This window comes from Octopus sinensis, linkage group LG7 (genome assembly GCF_006345805.1).
Source record: "Octopus sinensis linkage group LG7, ASM634580v1, whole genome shotgun sequence".
In the NCBI taxonomy this organism is placed as follows: Eukaryota; Metazoa; Mollusca; class Cephalopoda; order Octopoda; family Octopodidae; genus Octopus; species Octopus sinensis.
The window spans coordinates 32,771,003-32,792,044 of NC_043003.1; the positions used below are offsets into that span (position 1 = coordinate 32,771,003).

The 21,042-nt window shown below is 36.5% G+C and overlaps 1 protein-coding gene across 3 annotated transcripts in view; it reads left to right on the plus strand.

Moving 5' to 3' along the window:
• The window catches only part of LOC115213927 (adenosine 3'-phospho 5'-phosphosulfate transporter 2-like), a 37,105-nt gene extending 17,061 nt beyond the window's left edge, over positions 1 to 20,044 (plus strand). For all 3 annotated transcript variants that reach the window (XM_029782922.2, XM_036504697.1, XM_036504696.1), the window contains exons 3-10: positions 340 to 461; positions 4,929 to 5,083; positions 6,799 to 6,906; positions 8,387 to 8,484; positions 10,059 to 10,151; positions 12,080 to 12,191; positions 13,715 to 13,784; positions 17,860 to 20,044. In XM_029782922.2, the coding sequence (XP_029638782.1) occupies positions 340 to 461; positions 4,929 to 5,083; positions 6,799 to 6,906; positions 8,387 to 8,484; positions 10,059 to 10,151; positions 12,080 to 12,191; positions 13,715 to 13,784; positions 17,860 to 18,013 (912 nt within the window). In that variant the 3' untranslated portion in view covers positions 18,014 to 20,044. The remainder of the gene's footprint in view (positions 1 to 339; positions 462 to 4,928; positions 5,084 to 6,798; positions 6,907 to 8,386; positions 8,485 to 10,058; positions 10,152 to 12,079; positions 12,192 to 13,714; positions 13,785 to 17,859) is intronic.
• The last annotated feature ends 998 nt before the right edge of the window (positions 20,045 to 21,042 follow it).

Consider the following 21,042-nt stretch of genomic DNA (forward strand, 5'->3'; position numbering starts at 1 on the left):
ACTTAGCAGTTTGGCAAAAAAGACTGATAGAATAAATACTAGGCTTTCAAAGAATAAGTCTTAGAGTCGATTTGTTTAACTGAAGGTGGTGCTCCAACATGACTGCAGTCAAATGACTGAAACAATTAAAAGAATAAAACAAACCATTACCTTACTTGGAAACAGGTGAGGTTAACAACAAGAGTGTCCATTCAGTTTTAGAAAATCTACCTCAACAAATTTTATCTTACCCATAAAGCACCTGGAATGGTATACATTAAAATGATAAATATGTATGCATGCATGTATGTGTGTATCTCTATCTGTTTCTGTCTAAATGTATATGCTTATTTTTTGCAGGAACTTATCTTTAGATTAGATGGCTTTCGTCCATTTGGTTGGTACCTTACATTATTGCAGTTTGCTTGGTATAGCTTCTTCGGTATTGTGGAATCTCACTGGAAAAAGGAAGACGCACGGAAGTAAGTGGCAAACTATTACACTCGGAATTCTTAGAGACTGTATTATTTGATTTTCATGCTTGCACATTCATGATTTAGCCAAAATGACGCCCTACGATATAAGTCTTACACTGCAAAACTAGAAAATGCTTCTGCTCTGGTTAATTGCTTAGTTGCTTACTCATTACAAAGTTCAAGTAAACAACAATTTAGTCTCTTTAAACAGCCAATTAACTAACTCCACTCCTGTCCATAAGCAGACATTGATATTCTCCTGACACTCTTAGTTTTTGTGAGCAAATATCTGATTGCTGGAGTGGAAACATGCTTTGGCATTTAGTGGAATTTGAACTCTGAATATTAAAAAGCTGCAGCAAATATCATAAAGCCTTCGTTTGATGCTACAAAAATTCTGTTTTTGTATTTGGTGTGCAGGATTTTTGATGTGAAACCGTTTGTTGAAACAGATTTTGTTGTATGTCAAGAGTAGAGGTGGCATGTCTTTGAAGAGGCTTGTAAATAGTGATAAAAGGAGTTTAGCCGACACAACTGATTGATTGATTAACCTAATGATTAAGCAAACAATTGGTTGGTTAGTTGGTTAAATAGGTAATCAGCTGATGAATAATGACATAGAAGTGAAATCGAATCTTTGTGTGTGTTTATTATGGCAAAATGAACTTCCTGGGATGCAAACAAATCTGCTACCTGTGACTGATATCTTTCATTGATTCCAAAATGATGAAAGGAAAATTTGAACTTGGTGGGATTTGAAATCAGAATTCAAAGAGCTGGACTGATTATTTCATAGCATTTTGTTGACAGTAACAACTGTTTATTCACCAATTTTCAATAGCATAATGACACAACTTTTGTATATAATCAGTCACCTTATTGAAAACTGCCACCTGACCCTTGAGTGCTTTAGCACATGTTATCAGATCTAGTCTCTGACTAGAAGACAACACTTTCTCTTCTTCCTACCAGTCACAGATGGTCTGAAAAATTCCAATGGACTCTGCCATTTCTCTTCTGACAGAGCAATAAATAAAAAGAGCTGCTAATGTTTATATTGACAAACTATTTAATACTAATGATTTATGTTTAAGTCAGGTGGTCTGAGGTATTAAATGGAAATAAATGTTTTAATGTGTTGGTCATAGAAACATTACAGTGTTAAATGAGCATAAGCTGTTCATTTATTGACTCAACTATTTTATATGCATCTACATGTAAAATAATAATGATATATTTTTTATTGGAACAATTATGCTTGCTAAAAGTTTAAATATCTGAGATGATAAGATAATCTTTCAGAGTATTAATCCTATCTTTATTTTTATTTGGTGAGTCGACAGAATCATTAGGTGCAGGAGTGGCAGTGTGGTAAGTAGCTTGATTACCAATCACATGGTTCTGGGTTCATTCCCACTGCATGGCACCTTGGGCAAGTGTCTTCTACTATAGCCTTGGGCCGACCAAAGCCTTGTCAGTGGATTTGGTAGACGGAAACTGAAAGAAGCCCGTCATATATATGTATGTATATATATATATATATATATAATATATATATATATATAATATATATACATATACATACATACATATATATATGTATGTATGTGTGTGTATATGTTTGTGTGTCTATGTTTGTCCCCCTAACATCACTTGATAACCGATACTGGTGTGTTTGCGTCCCCGTAACTTAGCAGTTCAGCAAAAGAGACTGATAGGATAAGTCTTACAAAGAATAAGTCCTGGGGTCAATTTGCTCGACTAAAGATGGTGCTCCAGCATGGCCGCAGTGAAATGACTGAAACAAGTAAAAGAGTAAAAGAGAGCATTGGACAAAATAACTTGTGTAATTCTTTTGAGTTCAAATTTTGCTGAGGTCAACTTTGCTTTTCACCAATAAAATTAGGTACCACCAGTCAAGTACTGGGTTGATGGTATTGAATTATCCCACCCCACTCAAATTACTGACTTTGTGTATTAGAAACCATTATCATCATTGTTTTCATTGTTATTATGTTTATTGATTAAATTCTGTACATCCTAAAACAAAGATTCCATACACACACACATACACACACACAAAATCATTGGTGTGGATGCTGGTGTGACAGAAAAAAACACTGGTGTTGGTGCCGTGTAAAATATCACTGGTGCTGGTGTCAATGTAAAAGCTCCTAGTACACTCTGTAAAGTGGTTGGCATGAGGAGAGGCATCCAGCTGTAGAAACCAAGTCAAAACAGACTATGTAACCTAGTGTGGCCCCTGGCTTTGCCAGTTCCTCTCAAGCCATCCAACCCATGCCATTATGGAAAACAGACATTAAATGATGATGATGATAAATGCTTAGAGCCAGAAAAGCACTAGAATATTTGGTCCGACCAAACGGTTGTTGTATCTTAGTAATGAGTCGAGCAAAACTCATTTATAAGCAACACAGCAATTCACAAAAGTTAGTAGCGGCACTCTTCTGGCAAGAACATATGCTTTCTTTTTATAATCGCATATATTTTGTGTGGTGTTAGTCGTGTTATGGGCTGTGATGAGCTATGTGGTATTGATGGAGAGGATTGCAGATGTGGTAGACGGAAGTGAAGACTGCAGGGGCCTGTGGCACAGCCATGGGGCATGCATGGGCAGGAAGCACGTGTGGCAGTTCGAGCAGAGACGGCAGCGTGCTAGGACGTGTTTATTTCTTGAGAGCTCTTTGTTTGGTTTAGCTTATTTTTGACTTCTAGTGTAGTAATAGTAAGGAATGCTCAGTCTAAAGTATTGGTGCTTCAAATTCATACGACTCTGATCTTCCTGACATGATTATGTAATAAATCAATTTGCTTTAAGAGATTCAGCAAAATGTGTTTTTAATGACTCTCTGACTCATGTGTCTCAGAGTCACTGATGAGGTCGCAGAATGTGTGAGGAAAGAACTTTGACAGACAAATGAACTAAAAATCATTATAATAAAACCAAAGTGAAGATCAAGTAAATAGCACATGTAATTAATTGGCAAAAGACAATCATCCCTAAGAATAACAAGGTGTGTTTTTAATTTGTTATGAAATAATTTGTAATCACACAATCATCTATTGGCTGGCAATGAATTCTAGGCTGATCAGGAACCCAACCTAGGCCCCCATATCTATGGCGTTCGCCACTGGAATAAGGAGTGGTTGGAGATCACGCGGTCGTTAGCCTTAAATCGCCAGGCCTGGTCGGCGTTTGTGAGAGATGCAGCATTGAGGATAAATGAAGCCAGCTCAACCCACACCGGGTGAATGCTGTAAGAAGAAGAATGAATTCTAGAAGCATGGTGGGATGTGATATACTTAAAAGTTCCATTAAATGTGTGGTTGTTGAAGAGGTGGGGGGAAAAAGGGACAATTGCTGGACCATCCCTGAGGTTCTGTTGTGCGTAAAGCTGCCGGAGCTAAATTTAGTGAGTTTTTGAAATATTTTGGTACAAAACCAAACACATATTTTATGAACACTAGAACATATTTTAAATCTTAATTGAAAATAGACAGGTAACCAATGATCATCATCATCATCATCATCATCATGTGTCTGTTTCCTTGATTTGATATAGTGTGATAAATGTAAAATGAACATCTTATCATATAAGCATTGTTCTTCATTTCCAGTCTTTTGTGAAATATATCCAACTATGGGGAAATATTACTTTCCTTGGAAACAGGTAGTTCACCTTGCTATAGAAAATCTGCCTTAACAAATTCTATCTGACCCATGCAAGCATGGAAAGTGGATATTAAGAAGATGGTATAGTAATATTAGCAGATGTCTTGGATATATACAAGGCCACAAATTTGGGGAAAAGTTGCAATTAATTTTTATCAACCCCCAGTATTTGATTGGTATTTAAATTTTATGAGCTCCAGAAGGTTGAAATACAAAGTTCATTTGGTATGATTTGAACTTAGAATGTAAAGAGTTGTATGTAGACACTGCAATACATTTTGTCTGATACACTAATAACTCTGCCGTTCCACCTACTCCTGTAGATGTAATCTGTATACAATGTTTTCATGTTTTATGTAATTTCTTAAAGTTATGGCATCTAATATTTGCGGTTGGATGATTATTTGTTATTTGTCACTGCTGCTCTGTTGAGTGAGAGCTGGACATCCTTCTTTTGTTAGTTGACCAACTGGTGAAAGTGGTGACCATAATTAGATTTGAACTGACAGAATCGTTAGCACGCTGGGCGAAATGCTTAGCAGTAGTCTGCCGCTACGTTCTGAGTTCAAATTCTGCCGAGGTTGACTTTGCCTTTCATCCTTTCGGGGTCGATTAAATAAATACTAGTTACACACTGGGATCGATGTAATCGACTTAATCCCTTTGTCTGTCCTTGTTTGTCTCCTCTATGTTTAGCCCCTTGTGGGCAATAAAGAAATAAATTAGATTTGAACTTATAACCATGTTGATTTTTGACTCTTTCTTTCTTTGAAATGCAGAGCACCATTAAGGACATATAGCATACTAGCTTTCATCTCAGTAGCAACTATTGGATTGTCAAATTCTTCTATGGGTTATTTGAACTTCCCAACGCAACAGATTTTTAAGTCTTGCAAACTTATTCCAGTCATGATTGGTGGAATTATCATTCAAGGTAAGAAATTTTGTATTTTGTTTTTCCTAACTATTTATAGTAGAAATGTTTTCTGTCATCAGAAACTTTAATGAGATACTAGTGAGAGTTATGGTATCTGTAGCTTAAAAGTTATTATTTAACCTTGGTTCAGTACTGATCAGGTAGAAAGATCATCAAAGACATGGATGGCAAGGTGAGTTTGGATCTTTGAAAACATAGTTACAGATGTCAAATTGGCTTTGCATTGAAGGTAGACCTAGCAGCCACATCTTCCTCAAATCCAGCCTACCATCATAAGTGAAAAGAGACTAATCATCATCATCATCATCATCGTCGTTTAACGTCCGTTTTCCATGCTAGCATGGGTTGGACGGTTTTGACTGGGGGCTGGCAACCAGATGGCTGCACCAGGCTCCAGTCTTGATCTGACAGTGTTTCTACAGCCGGATGCCCTTCCTAATACCAACCACTCCGAGAGTGTAGTGGGTGTTTTTTACGTGCCACCTGCACGGGGGCCACTAAGGCGGTACTGGCAACGACCTCGCTGGAATCTTTTTACACATGCCACCAGCACAGGTGCCAGTGAAGCGACGTTGGTAACAATCACGTTCGAATGGTGCCCTTTTACGTGCCATGGGTACAGAAGCCAGTTGGCTGCTCTGGCAATGATCACAACGTACACTCGGATGGTGTTCTTGGCACCCTACTAGCACGATCATACTCGAATAGCCTCTCTGTCAACGATCACACTCGTATGGTGCTCTTTGCACCCCGCTAGCACGGATGCCAGTCATCGAAATGATTTTGATTTTGATTTTGATTTCACTTGCCACAACAGGTCTTCGCAAGCAAAGTTTAGTGACCAAAGAAGGGAAAAATTCTAGTTGGAACACAGATGAAATGCCTTTCATAATAAGTCTGTTTGATCAGGACTGACCTGGGGCTAAACAACAACAGCAATGAAAGTAGTAATTGGTCATGTGGTTAAGAAATTCACTTCTCAGCCACATGGCTTCAGATTCAATCCTGCTGTGTGACATTTTGGAAAGTGTCTTCTACAGCCCTGACCTAATCAATTCTTTGTGATGTACTTTGGTCAATTGAAACTGAAAAGTGGCTGTTGTGAATGTGTGTGCGTAAATAGTTACAAAGCTACACTGAGGTATGGTTACAGATGGTGATGTTATTCTTTGCAGCTCAGTTACAAGTAGTGAAGTCACTGTTTGATATTGAGCTGCTACCAATGATGATGTTAGCCTTCCTGTCAACAAATCATCTGCTAGTTCTGTACTTTTCAGTTCATTTGGAATCATCAATTATCATCATCATCGTTTAGCGTCTGCTTTCCATGCTAGCATGGGTTGGACGGTTCAACTGGGGTCTGGGAAGCCAGAAGGCTGCACCAGGCCCAGTCTGATCTGGCAGTGTTTCTACGGCTGGATGCCCTTCCTAATGCCAACCACTCTGTGAGTGTAGTGGGTGCTTTTTACGTGCCACCGGCACAGGTGCCAGATGAGACTGGCAAACGGCCACGGTCGGATGGTGCTTTTTACGTACTTGAAAAACTGATATGGATTGGTGACAAGAAATGCATTTCAGCTGTATAAATTCTTCCTCAGTTTCTTCCTTTCTTAGCCAACTTAGCATGAGAAAAAAACAAAACACAGGTAAGCAAATTGAATATTATTTAATAAGCCTATTTTCATTGAGACTTATTAATATTTTTCTTTCAGGTAAACGCTATAGTTTCATCGATGTCATTGCCTGCATTTCCATGTGTGTTGGACTGGCTCTGTTCACCATAGCTGATAGTACGGTATCACCTAATTTCAATGTTTATGGTGAGTAAAGTATAGCTTCTATTTGTTGTTAAATTTACCAATATTTTAGAATAAACTCACAATAGAAATACGGAAATAGTAATTTGTTGTCTGGTTTAATACTACCACCTGGTTTTTGGATGCCTTTAGCTGAGTGAGCCATTCTGGTGGGTGAGAATGGCAGGAGAGACCTGGTTAAATAACTCTATTTAAACATGCGACTAGGAACTAGGAAAGAGTATTTGCTTTCATGTATCAGAGTAGTTCTGGGTTTTGTGTGAGGTGCATTATATATACATGTGTGTGCATGCATGTGTAAATGTTTACACAACTACACTGAGCTATGGCTGTTAATAGTGATATTACTCTCTACTGCTCAGTTATGGACTTTCATTCTCTTCAGGTACATGACTTCATTTTTTTTATTTTAAGACCAAATTCCATTTTGATGTCCTTGCAAAAGCTGTGAATTATGTTCACTAATAAACTGAGACCATCTAAATAATAGATGGTTGTTCTTTTGTTGATTTCTTTTAAGCTCATATCCAAATGTTACTTTTCTCAGAAGCAGTGTTGAAGGAATCATGCATAAAACAAATAGTAACGGATACTCACTGTCTCTTTGAAAAATCTCTCTTCTGTTTCTTAACGTTCATTGGTTCTGTCCAAATGATGTGAGTTCAGTCTTCCAACTTTCCTTGCCTTTTCTCAAAAACTTGACATCCTTTGCAATCACAAACATGTTCAAACATTCATTGATCCATTAAATGTGGTATTATGTCATAGGCCTAATTTTAATATTGGTTGGTGCAAAGTTAGATTTGCGAAAAAGTGGTTTTACTCCCTAATAGAGAAATTTGCTTGTTGAAACTTTCTACTAGACTTATCTTTAATAGGGCTGGCTCTAGTGAAATTAATGCAAATATACAAATGCTCTTCACTCCAGTACATTACAGATTGCTTGACATTATAGAATTTATTGTATTCTTAGACTATATATATCACTGAATTCCCTTATTTTTGTGTTCTTGCTTAGTTCATGATCAGCTCCACTTAAATGTCATTCCAGTTGGAACCATCCTCTCTTTTATTTAGGCATAGTTTATCCATGACTACATTATCTATTAAGATGGTAGGATCTCATTTGAGGATGAGTTGAAAAAGGATTCATTTGTCCCTAATTAAGAGAATTTTTTTCATTAGTACTATGGAAATATTAATATCAGTTGACAAGGATGGTAGACTTGTGGAAGTAGTTGAACTGGGAACAAAATGCCTAACAAGATTTAATTATGACCCTTTGTGTTTTGTGTTCAAATCTTGCTGAGGTCAGTTTCTAGGTGCCATCCTTCTAGCTAGTATCAATAAAATAAGTGCCAATTGAAAACTGAAGTTGGTTTAATTGACTATTATCTCTGCTTTCCCGAATGCGTAGCCTTGTACCAAAATTAGACATTAATATTAATCGGTAATGTTTCTTTTTTTAAAACTTTTTTTGCAGGAATATTTATAATATTGTTGGCGTTGTGTGCAGATGCTGTGATTGGAAATGTGCAAGAGAAAGTATTGAAGAAGTTCAATTGTAGCAATATAGAAATGGTAAAAATAATCATTTATTAACTTTTAACCAATTGTTGTTTTTGATTAGCTCTAAAGTCACCTCTGAACACACTTTTGAGTAAAATATTTAATTATGATCCTCTGAATTTTTAGTTCAAATTCTGACAAAGACACTTTTTTACTTACCATTCTTCTGTAGTTAGTAAAATAAGCACCAGTTGAGCTCTGGAATTGAATTAACAAACTGTTGTTACTGATGGGCTAGAGGTGAAGCTTTCACCCAGCAGCACAATTCCTCGAAGACTATCATCTGAACTATGAGGGTTTGCTGCTATGCATTACACATCTCTCAAGCTTTTCTGTATCTGATTCTTTTTTTTTTTTGCCAGAAGGCCCTCTAACTACCTTTGAGGAATTGTCTTTCACTCTACTTCTCGACTATGAAGGATCAGTAAGCAGCACTCCCGTGGAGAAAGTTTTACTTTTGCTACCTACTTTGTAAACACCTCCACACTACACATAATTGATAAATCCATTCTACTAGATTCACCACCATTCCCATGAAAACCATGTAAATATCTCTAGTTGCTTTGAAACAACATGATTATTGGCCCTGGTAGTGTTTCGTCTCCTAATCTCAATGTACCCCAACGATAACTCCATTCACCTAAAACTTTTCAATCTCTCTCTTTCTACATGCTTATATTCTGATCATTGGAAATATGGTTGTGTGTTCCATTTCAAGAAGGACAGCCCTCTCACCCTACCATCTACCAATGTATTGCAATCACCTCTATTATCTCAAAGGTTATTGAAATAGTCATTTACAACAATCTTCTCAAATACCTCTCTCTCTCTCTCTTAAATGCCATACTGGTAGATCTAACAGAGACCTACTATCAGTCTGTTTACCAGTGTGCTTTCACTCTAGAAAAATTTAGTGAAGACTTTGTTGTTACTATCAACATTAACAAAGCTTTTATCTGTTTTGGATGAGGATCTCCTCTTGAACCCCCACCTCCCTATGGGCTTCATCCGTTTCTTATCTCTTGGATCACTGACTTCCTTTCAGGCTACACTGTCATGGTGTGTGCTAAGGAGCGCTATCTGACACCTTCTATCACCTATAGTGCATCTCATTATTTGGTTTTGTCCCCTACAATCTCTTTGAAGACATGAATAAGCTACATTCTATCATTGACAACAACATACACTCCTACACTGATGATAGTATCATTTATTCTTCCCTAACCCTCCGCATCACAATCTCAATGCTACCCAGACACATCGTGCCAAATATGCATTGTCTCTATGAACAAAGACTTCACACATCTCTTCCTTTAGGGTCATGGCAATTTTGTCTATTTTAACTGCTAAAATCACAACATTGCAAATATCAAGAAACGATGTTGAGGGTAAACCATATTTTCTGGCAAAAGTGGTGCTGCATGAAACTAATGGTAGGCCTCTAATCAGTTAGGTGTGGTGGTGGTGATGATGTGATGAGAAGGACAATACTGATTATGTTGGTGTAGATGCCTGTACAACATATGCATACTCATTTATATATTGTTGATAAAATACCTAAAGTTTTCCATTTACTTTTAATGCAGGTTTTGTATTCCTGTTCCATTGGTTTCCTATATATACTCGTGGGATTAGTAGTAACGGGCAACCTATTACCTGCTGTTCATTTTTGCTCTGAGGTAAGTCAATAAACCACTACATCTTGGACAAATGTAATATTACTTATTTCATTTTCTTAATATTTTAAAATGTATAGTTAAACTACTAGTAGATGATTGTAAATGGCTGAATTGTTAGTGTGAAACAAAATATATTCTATGAGCAAAACGACCCCCCCCCCCGTCCAATGGATGGTGCTGAGTTGTCGAACATTTAAACCAAATTTTCTCAAAACAATTTGTCCGATCATCCCATAGGCCTCCCCTTTGAGAAACACTGATTTAAACTAAATTTGAGACACCAGCAAAAGAAAAAATAAAGATAGACTTTTTTACTATTCCAAGAAAAACAATTTTACAAATGCATGTTCCCACGGCTTTATTGACCGCATTCTCCCCTGGAATCGATTTTTGTAATTTTTTCAAGACTTATACACGCCCTGATACCGTTGGTATCTACATATCAAATTTGAGTGGGTTCATCTGTACATTTTAAAACATACATTCGGATGGAGGATGCCCAAGATCCTAGAAGACACAGACAGACAGACAGAACGGATTTTATATAATAGATATAGTTACAGTTCTTTATGCTCAGAATTCAAAATTTCATTTTACACTTCATCTTATTGTGGTTGATAAAATAAAATGCCAGTTGAGTACTGACATTATTTCATTGGCTGTTGTGTTGATCAAAGTGATCACCCCTGGTTCAGAAAAACCAGTAATCTAGAAAAGCTTTGGAACCAAAGATTCTGGAAAATTGATGTCATACCTCTATATGAAAGAAAAATGTGCACCAGTTTTGCTGCCAAGGCTTAGATTAACCCAAGGCTATGACAGATGATATCTAAGATTCTGCACTGTAGAATCAAATGTGGACCTTTGTGGTGATTATGAATTCTTAACTGCTCAGCTGTGCCTGCACAGACATACCTACACTCACTCACCCTTTCATTCACCCACTCAAACTTTCAGTCACTCCCCTGCTAACCTGCCCATTCTGTCATTCTTTCACTCACTCACTCACTCCTTCATTCATTCACCCCTTTATTCATTCACTCCTTTATTCATTCACTCCTTCACTCACTCCTCCACTTACTCCTTCATGCACTCACCCCTTTAATTCATTCTCTCCTTCACTCACTTGCTCTTTCAATCACTCTCTCCTTCACTCTCACCTATTCACTCATTCCTTCACTCACTTGCCCTTTCAATCACTCTCACCTCTTCACTCACTCACTCCACTCACTTGCCCCCTTCCTTCATTCACTCCTTCATTTATTTGAAGCTGAATTTTCCTTCCATTGTGACTCAGACATGAGATAAGTTTGTTTGACAAGTTGAAGTGTCAAACTCTGTACAACAACAAAAAGAAACCTCAGCTTCAATCAGAAATATATAAACTCTGTATATTTATTATTCTTGTACAAGAATATTGTTGACAGCGACAATCCCTTGATGGTTTTGCTGGCCAAAACTTCAAAGTCATTATCAACAACATTCTTGCAAAAGAATAATTAATTTATACTCAACAAAAGTATAGAGTAAGCCATCAGATAAATGTAAAATTGTTTTTATAATAATCATCATCATCATCATCGTTTAACGTCCGCTTTCCATGCTAGCATGGGTTGGACGATTTTGACTGTGGGCTGGTGAACCAGATGGTTGCACCAGGCTCCAATCTTGATTTGGCAGAGTTTCTACAGCTGGATGCCCTTCTTAACACCAACCACTCCGAGAGTGTAGTGGGTGCTTTTTACGTGCCACCGGCACAGGGCCAGTCAGGCGGTACTGAATATAATAACTGAATATAAAAACAAACATTAATATAAACTCTATATATTATGTGTTTTTTTACATTACACGCACACTTGATTGAACCCCACCACAAAAAAAAAAATACAAAGAAATCAAGCTAAACAGTTCAATTTCTTTATTTCCAGCATCCTACAGTAACATATGGCTATTCATTCATCTTTTCCATTGCTGGATATCTCGGACTTATTAGTGTTTTGACTCTTGTTAAGTCCTTTGGGGCTTTAGTTGCTGTCACTGGTGAGTTAACTTGGACTTTCTTTTTATTATTTTACTGAAGTTTAACTATATCCAATATTGAAACCTTATGACATGGGAGAATGTATAATCTGAAATAGAGCATATAATGAGGAATGAACATGTCTACACTGCCATCATCATCATCATCATATAATTAAACTGTTAAATACAAGTGCAAACTGGAGATGAGATCACATCTTTGGGGAGCAAGCATTCCAACCATGGGGCTTTGGGTTCAGTCCTGCTGTGTGGCACCTTTAGAAAATGTTTTTTTACTATAGCCCTTGGCTGAACAAAGCCTTGTGAATGCATTTGGTGGATGGTAAAAGAAATTAGTCTGTCATGTGTGTGTGTGTGTGTGTATATATATATATATATCTGTGTGTGTTGTTTGTATGTATGTGTGTGTTTGTATATGTGTGTGTGTGTGTGTTGTTCCAATGTGTTTTCTTATTGTAGTTTAAGAAGGTAGGTTATAAGAGAGATTTGGCTGCTATTTCTAGCAGATCAAGCAACTATGTAGAACAAATGAGTGTGCTTTTATGTGGTCCCTAGAATTACAGGAAATAGCAGTTTATGTCCTTGTAACTTAGTGGGTTCATCTAAAGAGAATGACAAAGAACCAAGCTTATGAAGTATAAATACTAGGGTCAGTTTGTTTGACTAACCCTTTAAGGTTCTGCCCTAGCTTAGCTGCAGTCTGATGACTTGAATAAATGAAAAATGAGTGCATATATGGTTGTGTTGGGAAGAAGTTCATTTCACAATGATGTGTGGCATCTTGCACATGAGTCTTCTACATTCCACAATACTCATGGATCAACCAAAGACCTGTTAATGAAATGTAGTAAACAGAAACAGTGTGGAAGTTCCTTTCATGGAATATTCTTATTTTGAATGGTAAACTTAACTCATTAATTGGTTTAACTATTCTATATTGTTTTTGGTTGCTTTTAATGAGTTCACTCTGGTGTAATCCTTCACTCTAGATGTCCAGTGGAAGAATAACCTCCTCTCCACTTCCTCTCCATCATGGAGGCCCTAAAACATGGCCTGACTGCTGCTTTTCCTTCTTTGGCTTAGCTAAAAAGCACCCATGCTGCTGCCACATAAAAAGCACTTGTGCAAGTGCATGTAATCAGGACTCCTGCTGGTGCCACATAAAAGGCACCCAGTATGCTCTGTAACGTGGTTGGTGTTAGGAAGGGCATCAAGCTGTAGGAACCATGCTAAAACAGGCAATTGAAGCCTGGTGCAGCTCTCCGATTTTCCAGCTCCTGTCAAACTGTCTAACCCATGGAAACTGGAAGGTGAATGGTGATGATGATGACGATGGTGGTTTTATACTCTCAGAATTTTCAGTCGTATTTGTTACACAAGAACTGATAAGATAATGCCTCCCACATGGCAAAATATTTTGCACTGCATTGGTTGAACAGACTTGAGTCTGGCTTATTTCATGTGACAGAACCTCTCTCTAATTAGGACTTCTCTCTAATTTCTTCCTTTTTCTTCTCTTTCAGTGACTACTTGTCGAAAAGCCCTAACCATTGTCTTGTCATTCATATTTTTCACAAAACCTTTCACCATTCAGTAAGTGTTTTTTGCTTATATACTTGTTGGTTTCAGTCATTGAATTGTGACCATGCTGGGGCATTGCCTAGAAGTGTTTATTAGTCATTATGATCAACTTATTTTATTGATCTTAATATTTCAAATGGTTAAGGCAGTGAGCTGGCAGAATTGTTATCATTCCAGGCAAAATGCATAACAGCATTTCATCTACAGTTCTATATTTAAGAGATAAGGAATTTATGTACATTATATACATTCAATGGATATTTGTCCTCATCTTGTTTGTTGTTAACACAACGTTTTGGCTGATATACCCTCTAGCCTTCTTCAAGTGTCTTGGGGAAATTTCAAACCTGGGTTCTCATTCCTAAGGTATTTTGCCCATGGGCATATGGCATAGTGGTTAAAGGTGCAGGCTACTAACCCCAAGATTCCGAGTTCGATTGCAAGCAGTGACCTGAACACTAACAATAATAATAATAGTAACATCGAAAAATACCTTAGGAATGAGAACCCAGGTTTGAAATTTCCTCAAGACACCTGATGAAGGCTGGAGGGTATATCAGCCAAAACGTATTAACAACAAACAAGATGAGGACAAATATCCATCGAATGTAAATAATGTAGCATTTCATCTGTCTTGATATTCTGAATTAAAATTCCACTGAGGTCCACTTTGCCTTTCATTTTTTCAGGGTTGATCAAATAAGCATCAGTTGAAAACTGGGGTGTTGGTAATCGGTTTGTTGGCCTTGTGCCAAAGTTTGAAACCAATATTTCAAATGGCTAAGTTATTGTTTGATATAAAGAAATCCAATTCAACAAGCTGTTTCACACCGGTATAAGACAGACAGCCACATATACAGATAAAAGTCAAATCTCTGCTGACCTCCAAATTAATATACATATGATATAAAAAAAGAAAAAATGTTCTCATTCTGACCATTGTCCTTTATTCATAACGTACTTAAGACTTCATTATCCAATGTGTTTTCTTATGGTAGTTTAAGAAGGTAGGTTATAAGATAGATTTGGTTGCTATTTCTAACAGATCAAACAACTATGTAGAACAAATGAGGGAGCTTTTATGTGGTTCCTAGAATTGTTGGAAATAGCAACCAAATCTCTCTTAAAGTATATTCTACTAGTCCAAAAAGGGAAGGACATATTGGTTAAGCTGATCCTAGATATGCAACACCCTAAGATAACAGCAAAGTGATCATGACGGGAAAACTTTTTAATCATAGGTCTACTGAGTTAGTGCTGATCCCATTGTACTCAGCTCCTGTTTTATTTAGTCTCTAGTTCAATTTTCATTAAAGAGGTCTGTAGTTGACCATTTCAATCCCAATTTAATATTTCTTCATATTGGAACAAGCGCACATACTTGCATTTTATCAATCACTTTCCTGAAAAAAGAAAATACTAAATTTACTTTAGAAGGATTTGAACTCTGAACGTAATTGACTGTAACTACATACAACACATTTTGTCCAGTGCTCTCAACAAATCTGCCAAGCTACTATTGCTATGATATTGGTTTCAAATTTTGGTACAAGGCCAGAAATTCAGGGAAGGGGTTAAGTCAATTACACTGACCCCAGTGCTCAACTGGTACTTATTTTATCAACCCCCAAAAGAATGAAAGGCAAAGTTAACCTTGGTGGTATTTGAACTCAGAATTTAAAGCCTGACAAAATGCCACTAAGCATTTGACTTGGCATAATAATAATTCTGCCAGCTCATCACTTTACTATTGCTATAATATTAATGCCCTTTCATTGAGCCTGGTGAAATGATAGGTGGTACATTGACAGAGTTGGTAGAGCAAGGAATAAAATGCTTTGCAGTATTCATTCAGACTTTCAACACTGGTTTCAAATACTTTCGAGGTCAACAGATGAAGTACAGCTAAAGGATTATGAAGTATTGGAATTGTTAGAAAGTCAAATAGGATGTCTTATAATATCTGTTGTGGCTCTTAGCACCCTAGTTCAAATTCCATCTTGGCTAATGCCTTGGTTTATTCATCTGATCATGGGAATCATCCATCATGTTGTTAGCCAATATAACTAGGTAGGCTTACAACAAGTACAGATAAGCTAGTAACACCATTCTGAAGTTTCGTTCAATGGTGGATTGGAAAACAGGTGAATGGAATTGAAGAAATGAGAAGTAAAGTGAATCTTGTTTGATTGCACTTTAAAATATAAAGGGACAAAGTAATCTACTGGCACTTTATCATTTGTCATTTTTGATGGCTCTTATACATTGTGATATTCATTATGTGCTTTAGAAGCAGCATTAGTTTAAAATTGCAATTTCAATATTATACTCAATGCAGATATATCACTTAATGTCAAATTAACTGCAGTATACATTCTATAAGAGATATTATCTCAGGATGAATACTGCAGTTAATTTGATTTACTGTGATGTATCTGCATTAAGTATGATATGCAGATTGCATTTACAATATTGATTTCTTTTAGAGTGGTGGATTGGCAGAATTTATGAAAGCAATGGACAAAATATCACATCGTATTTAGTTATGTCTATATTATGACTTCAAGTCCAGCTAATCTTAGTCTTTCCTTCCAAGGTCCATAAAATAAATATCAGTGATGTTCTGGAATCGCTATAAATGATTTATACACCTATTTACAAAAATGCCTATCTTAGAAATCAGTACAAATTTCTTTCAACCAGATTCAATGTTTCAATACCAAGAAACGTTTCATCTCTGTGTATTACTGTTATTTTTATGTGTTAGCCTGGAAATAAAGCAGTAGGTGAGTCTAATACCACTACTTGGTCCTTAAATACCTTGAGTGGAGTTTGCCCTAGTGCACCCATTTGGACCAGATGTTTAGAGTAGGCATTAGCCCATTATACCAATATTAATTTCACTTGTCCACTAGTACACACTGGTGAAATGAATGTAGCTAACATCCACTGTGAATATCTTTAGTTTAAAAAAATGATAGTCAAGTTAAGTTCATTTTTTGGCTCAAAAAGCAAAATGCAAGGCCATGTAGGGGGACATGGAGTTATGTACAGGGAGGGTGTTCATGCAAAAAGTTCAGGCCATTTCTGGTCAAGAGAATCTTTGAACCGAGCAGTCGGCATCTCGTCTGGCAGCTTATTCCACGGATCCGCAACCCGGACGGAGAAAGCCCCTCTCCTTCGATTGAGATGAAATCGTCGCAGATAGAGCTGAGTGGGAACCTTACATTGTTCCCTATTAATATTGCATTATCTCCTATTAATCATATATTCACCATCATCATCTAGTGTACCTTGGCCATCAAAGATTGTTATTGCTTTTTGCAAGATATAAAGTTATTAGTCTGTGTAATATCACTCTGCAGCAGGCACGACTCATTGTCAGCCGATTGGACTAGAGCAATGGGAAATGATGTGCCTCACCCAAGTGCATATTGCACTGCCTGGCCTACATATCAAACCCATGATTTTACACTTGTGTGTCAAACTGTCTAACTACCTGTCATTAGCCTCCACACAACCATGCATTATATATGGATAGGTGAAGTTATGTATGTTCATAAACCATGGCTTATACAATAAATAGTTAACTGGAGGTAATAAGACTTTTGTGTTGCCTCCATTTAACAGATTGCGTTTTAACATTTCATTACTGTAAACCTTAATTTAATTTCCTATTAATTACACATTACCTCCATTGTAACTATATGTTATCTCTTGTTAATCCTACTTTACATCTTGTTAACCTTATTTTAATCACCTTTTAACCTTAATTAAATCACCTGTCAAACTGAAATTGCAGCCTTTTAACCTTTATATAAACTCCTGTTAACTCTACATTTACCTCCTAGTAATCTTATATTACCTCTTGTTAACCATACTTTACCTCAATTTACCATATATTATTTCCTATTAACTATGTGTTACTACCACTTACCAATATTACAATGCACTCAATTTAACATCATCACCTTTCAATTTTATTTTAACTGCCTGTTAACCTTACATTAAACCCATTTATCTTATTTCACCTTTCTTTAGCTATATATTACGTTCTGCAAATCTCATTTTCTTGTGTGTTTTACAGTTACCTCTGGTCTGGTCTTATTGTAGTACTAGGAATCCTGATGAATATTTACAGCAAGAATCATCAGAGATTCGAGATGAAAAGTATTACACGCTTGTTAAAAGTGCTGTTTCGCCATAAAACCAAAACTGTGGGTTTGGAAAGAATCATTTAAAGATATTGCAGCTGTGATATGATACATTATTCATCAACGTTGAAAGAAAAATCATTTTTACTTTTACTGTAATTCATGGACATGTTTCTTTTTACTTATTTATTTTATTATTATTTTTTTCTTTGTGGGGGTCTGACATTTGTATTCATTTCTAATCTGTGGTGTATTCCTTTCTCAGAAAGATATATAAGTTTCGAATAATCATTTCAAATATGTTGTGTTAGTTTGGAAAGAAGTTTTATCAAAAATCATATATTGAATTTGAATCAATTACATTATAGTAGATGTAAAAGTTGTAAATAATATCCATCTAAAACATATACACATATACCATTATATCCACTTTCGTTTATTTTGTAATAATAATATATATTTGATACCTAATAATAATAATATATAATTCTATTACAAAATATAGTGTACAATGAAAGATTTTGATATTTAATAATCTGTCTGATATGAAAGTATTTGTTTCCTACTCAAAGCTGACTAGTTTGTGACAGAAAGGGCTGGGGTCTCATGCTATAAAAGAGCTGTTAACCTGAAAAAACCCCAAAAAACTCATTTCACCCATACAGGCATGGAATAATGGATGTTAAACACTAATATAAAAATTTAGAATGTAAATGTTGAAGCATAGAGAAATATGCAAATGAGTATTTATTAACATTTTGTTTTGAAATAAATTCAGCCACATTAATTTAAAGACTCTTTGGATGGAAAATGGTAAGATGAAAGCATTTAGTTTGATGGCAGAAAGATTGGGACTGATTTAGTGTAATTGGTAGCATTCCTGTTTCAGTTTTAGAAGATGTAGCGTTTGAGTCCTACTAACAGCTTTCCATCATTTGTCAATTCAAGGTGGTTTTTATGTAATGTGTTGTAAGCTCTTACAGCTGAATTCTCTTTGAGATACATTATTGATTAAGGTTTATTTATATGTGTGTGTGCGTGTATGCATCTGTCTGTATGTGTGTGTATGTGTGTGTGTGTGTAGACTGATATATGGGCCTGTGGTTAAAAAGTTTGCTTCATAACCATATGGTTTCAGTTTTTTTCCAACTTTTCCAAAATGCTGAGCTGTATTTCTTTTGGCTCTTTTTGTTCTGAGTTCAAAGTTTGCTGAGGTCAGTTTACCTCTCATGCTTTTGGAGTCAATAAAATAACAGTTGAGAGCACTAGGGTAAATGTAAACAACCCCACTTCACCATCAAAATTGTTGACCTTGTACCCATAATAGAAAGGATTATTATTACTATTAAAATAGTAGGATTCCTTCAGATCCAGGCCATCACCTCAGTAGCACTTCATGTGAGTGGTTAATGGAGTGCTGAAAGAGGTATATCCTCATTAATCAACTAACTGATTAATTAATTAATTAATAATGAAGTACTCTGCAAATCTAAAGAGTGTATAGCAACAAATTGTAGTACATTTATCGCAGAGTAAATAATGATAAAAGAATTTGGAGTAAAAATGATTTTCTTTACATGACAATTGTTTCCATGAGATTACCCATTTTGTACATGTAAAAAATTAGTAAATAAATAACCATGCTTGCTTCATACCCTTGCTTGATGGGGTTGGGGCCGTCCCAGAGACATCATCATGCATAGAGCCTATCAAATCCAACAGTATTTTCCATTGCTGGCAGTTCTGTGCCAGCCCCTCTACATCCTCCAAGGTGATGTCAAGCTTCTGGAGATCATTCTCAATGATGTCTAGCCATCTGGTGTGAAGCCTGCAATGTGACCTCTTCCAGGCTGCAACTACTGTGATGAATGAAAGTGAAGCCCTGGTAGGATGATCTAGCAGGAGATGGAGGACATTGCTGTACTAGCACATGGACTGAGGTGGGAGGCTGTGGACTTGTGTGTGCATGCATGCAATTCTTTGTTAGGAACTTGATGGTACCATCTGATGTTTTTGATCATTCTCAGAACTCTGCTATCAGAGCTGTTGATCCTCTTTGCCAGGGTCATTGATAGGGCCCATGTTTCTGTTCCATAAAGGAAATAATAATCATGTAAAGAAAATTGTTGTCTTTCCTTATTCATTTATATGTCTTAATGAAAACCACAAGTCTTGTGCATTGTGGTGCCAGATACTTGTAGAGCACTTGACTGTACGGGCTAAGCTTTGCCAATCTTGAGAGCGATCTGTGATGGTCACTCCAATATGGTAGCAATAAATTTTGTGGTAAGGCTTCAACAAATATAAATAGCACTCAATCAGTTAAGAGAGTAAAGATAATTTTATAATGAAAATCAAAGTCTTGTGCATTGTGACACAGGGTACTTGAATCATAGAGTACTTGAGTGTACTGGCTAAGCTTTGCTAATGTTAAGAATAATCTGCAATGGTCACTCCGGTATGGCAGCAATAAATTGTGTGGTAAGTCTTCAACAAGGAGAATAGCACTGGAGCAACCATTGCAGATTCTTCTTCAGATTGGCAAAGCTTAGTCAGTACAGTTGAGTGCTCTATGATACAAGTATCATGTGCCCTGAAGCACAGAGATTGTGGGTTTCATTATAACTTTATCTTTACTCTCTTATGTGATTAACTGCTGTTCTACTTGTTGAGGCCTTACCACACTGTGTATGTTTGTGTCTTCCTATTGTCCTGACATTGCATGTAACATTGGTAGTGACATTGTGTAGAACGTGTTATTGTTTAAATCAACTGCAAAATGAAGTGTGCAGCTATATCATTTATTTAACATCCATGTTCCATGCTAGTTAAAACAGATTTTTGAAAATGTTCCCATAACTTGAAACATCATAGATGTATTACCTCTGTTCAGCAAAGAAAGTTTTTGGGCAGTTGCTCAACCTGTTAAAAATAGCAGCCACATTTTCCTCAAATCATACACAATCTTTTCATGAAAATGGCACATTGGACAATGTAACTCTAGGAACACTGTCTGAAAGAACATCAGATGATCAAGACTAAAATGCTTTGATCTCTGGTCTTCTCCATTAGAACTGACATGAAGATAAACAATCAATATTTTCACAAAAGATGTG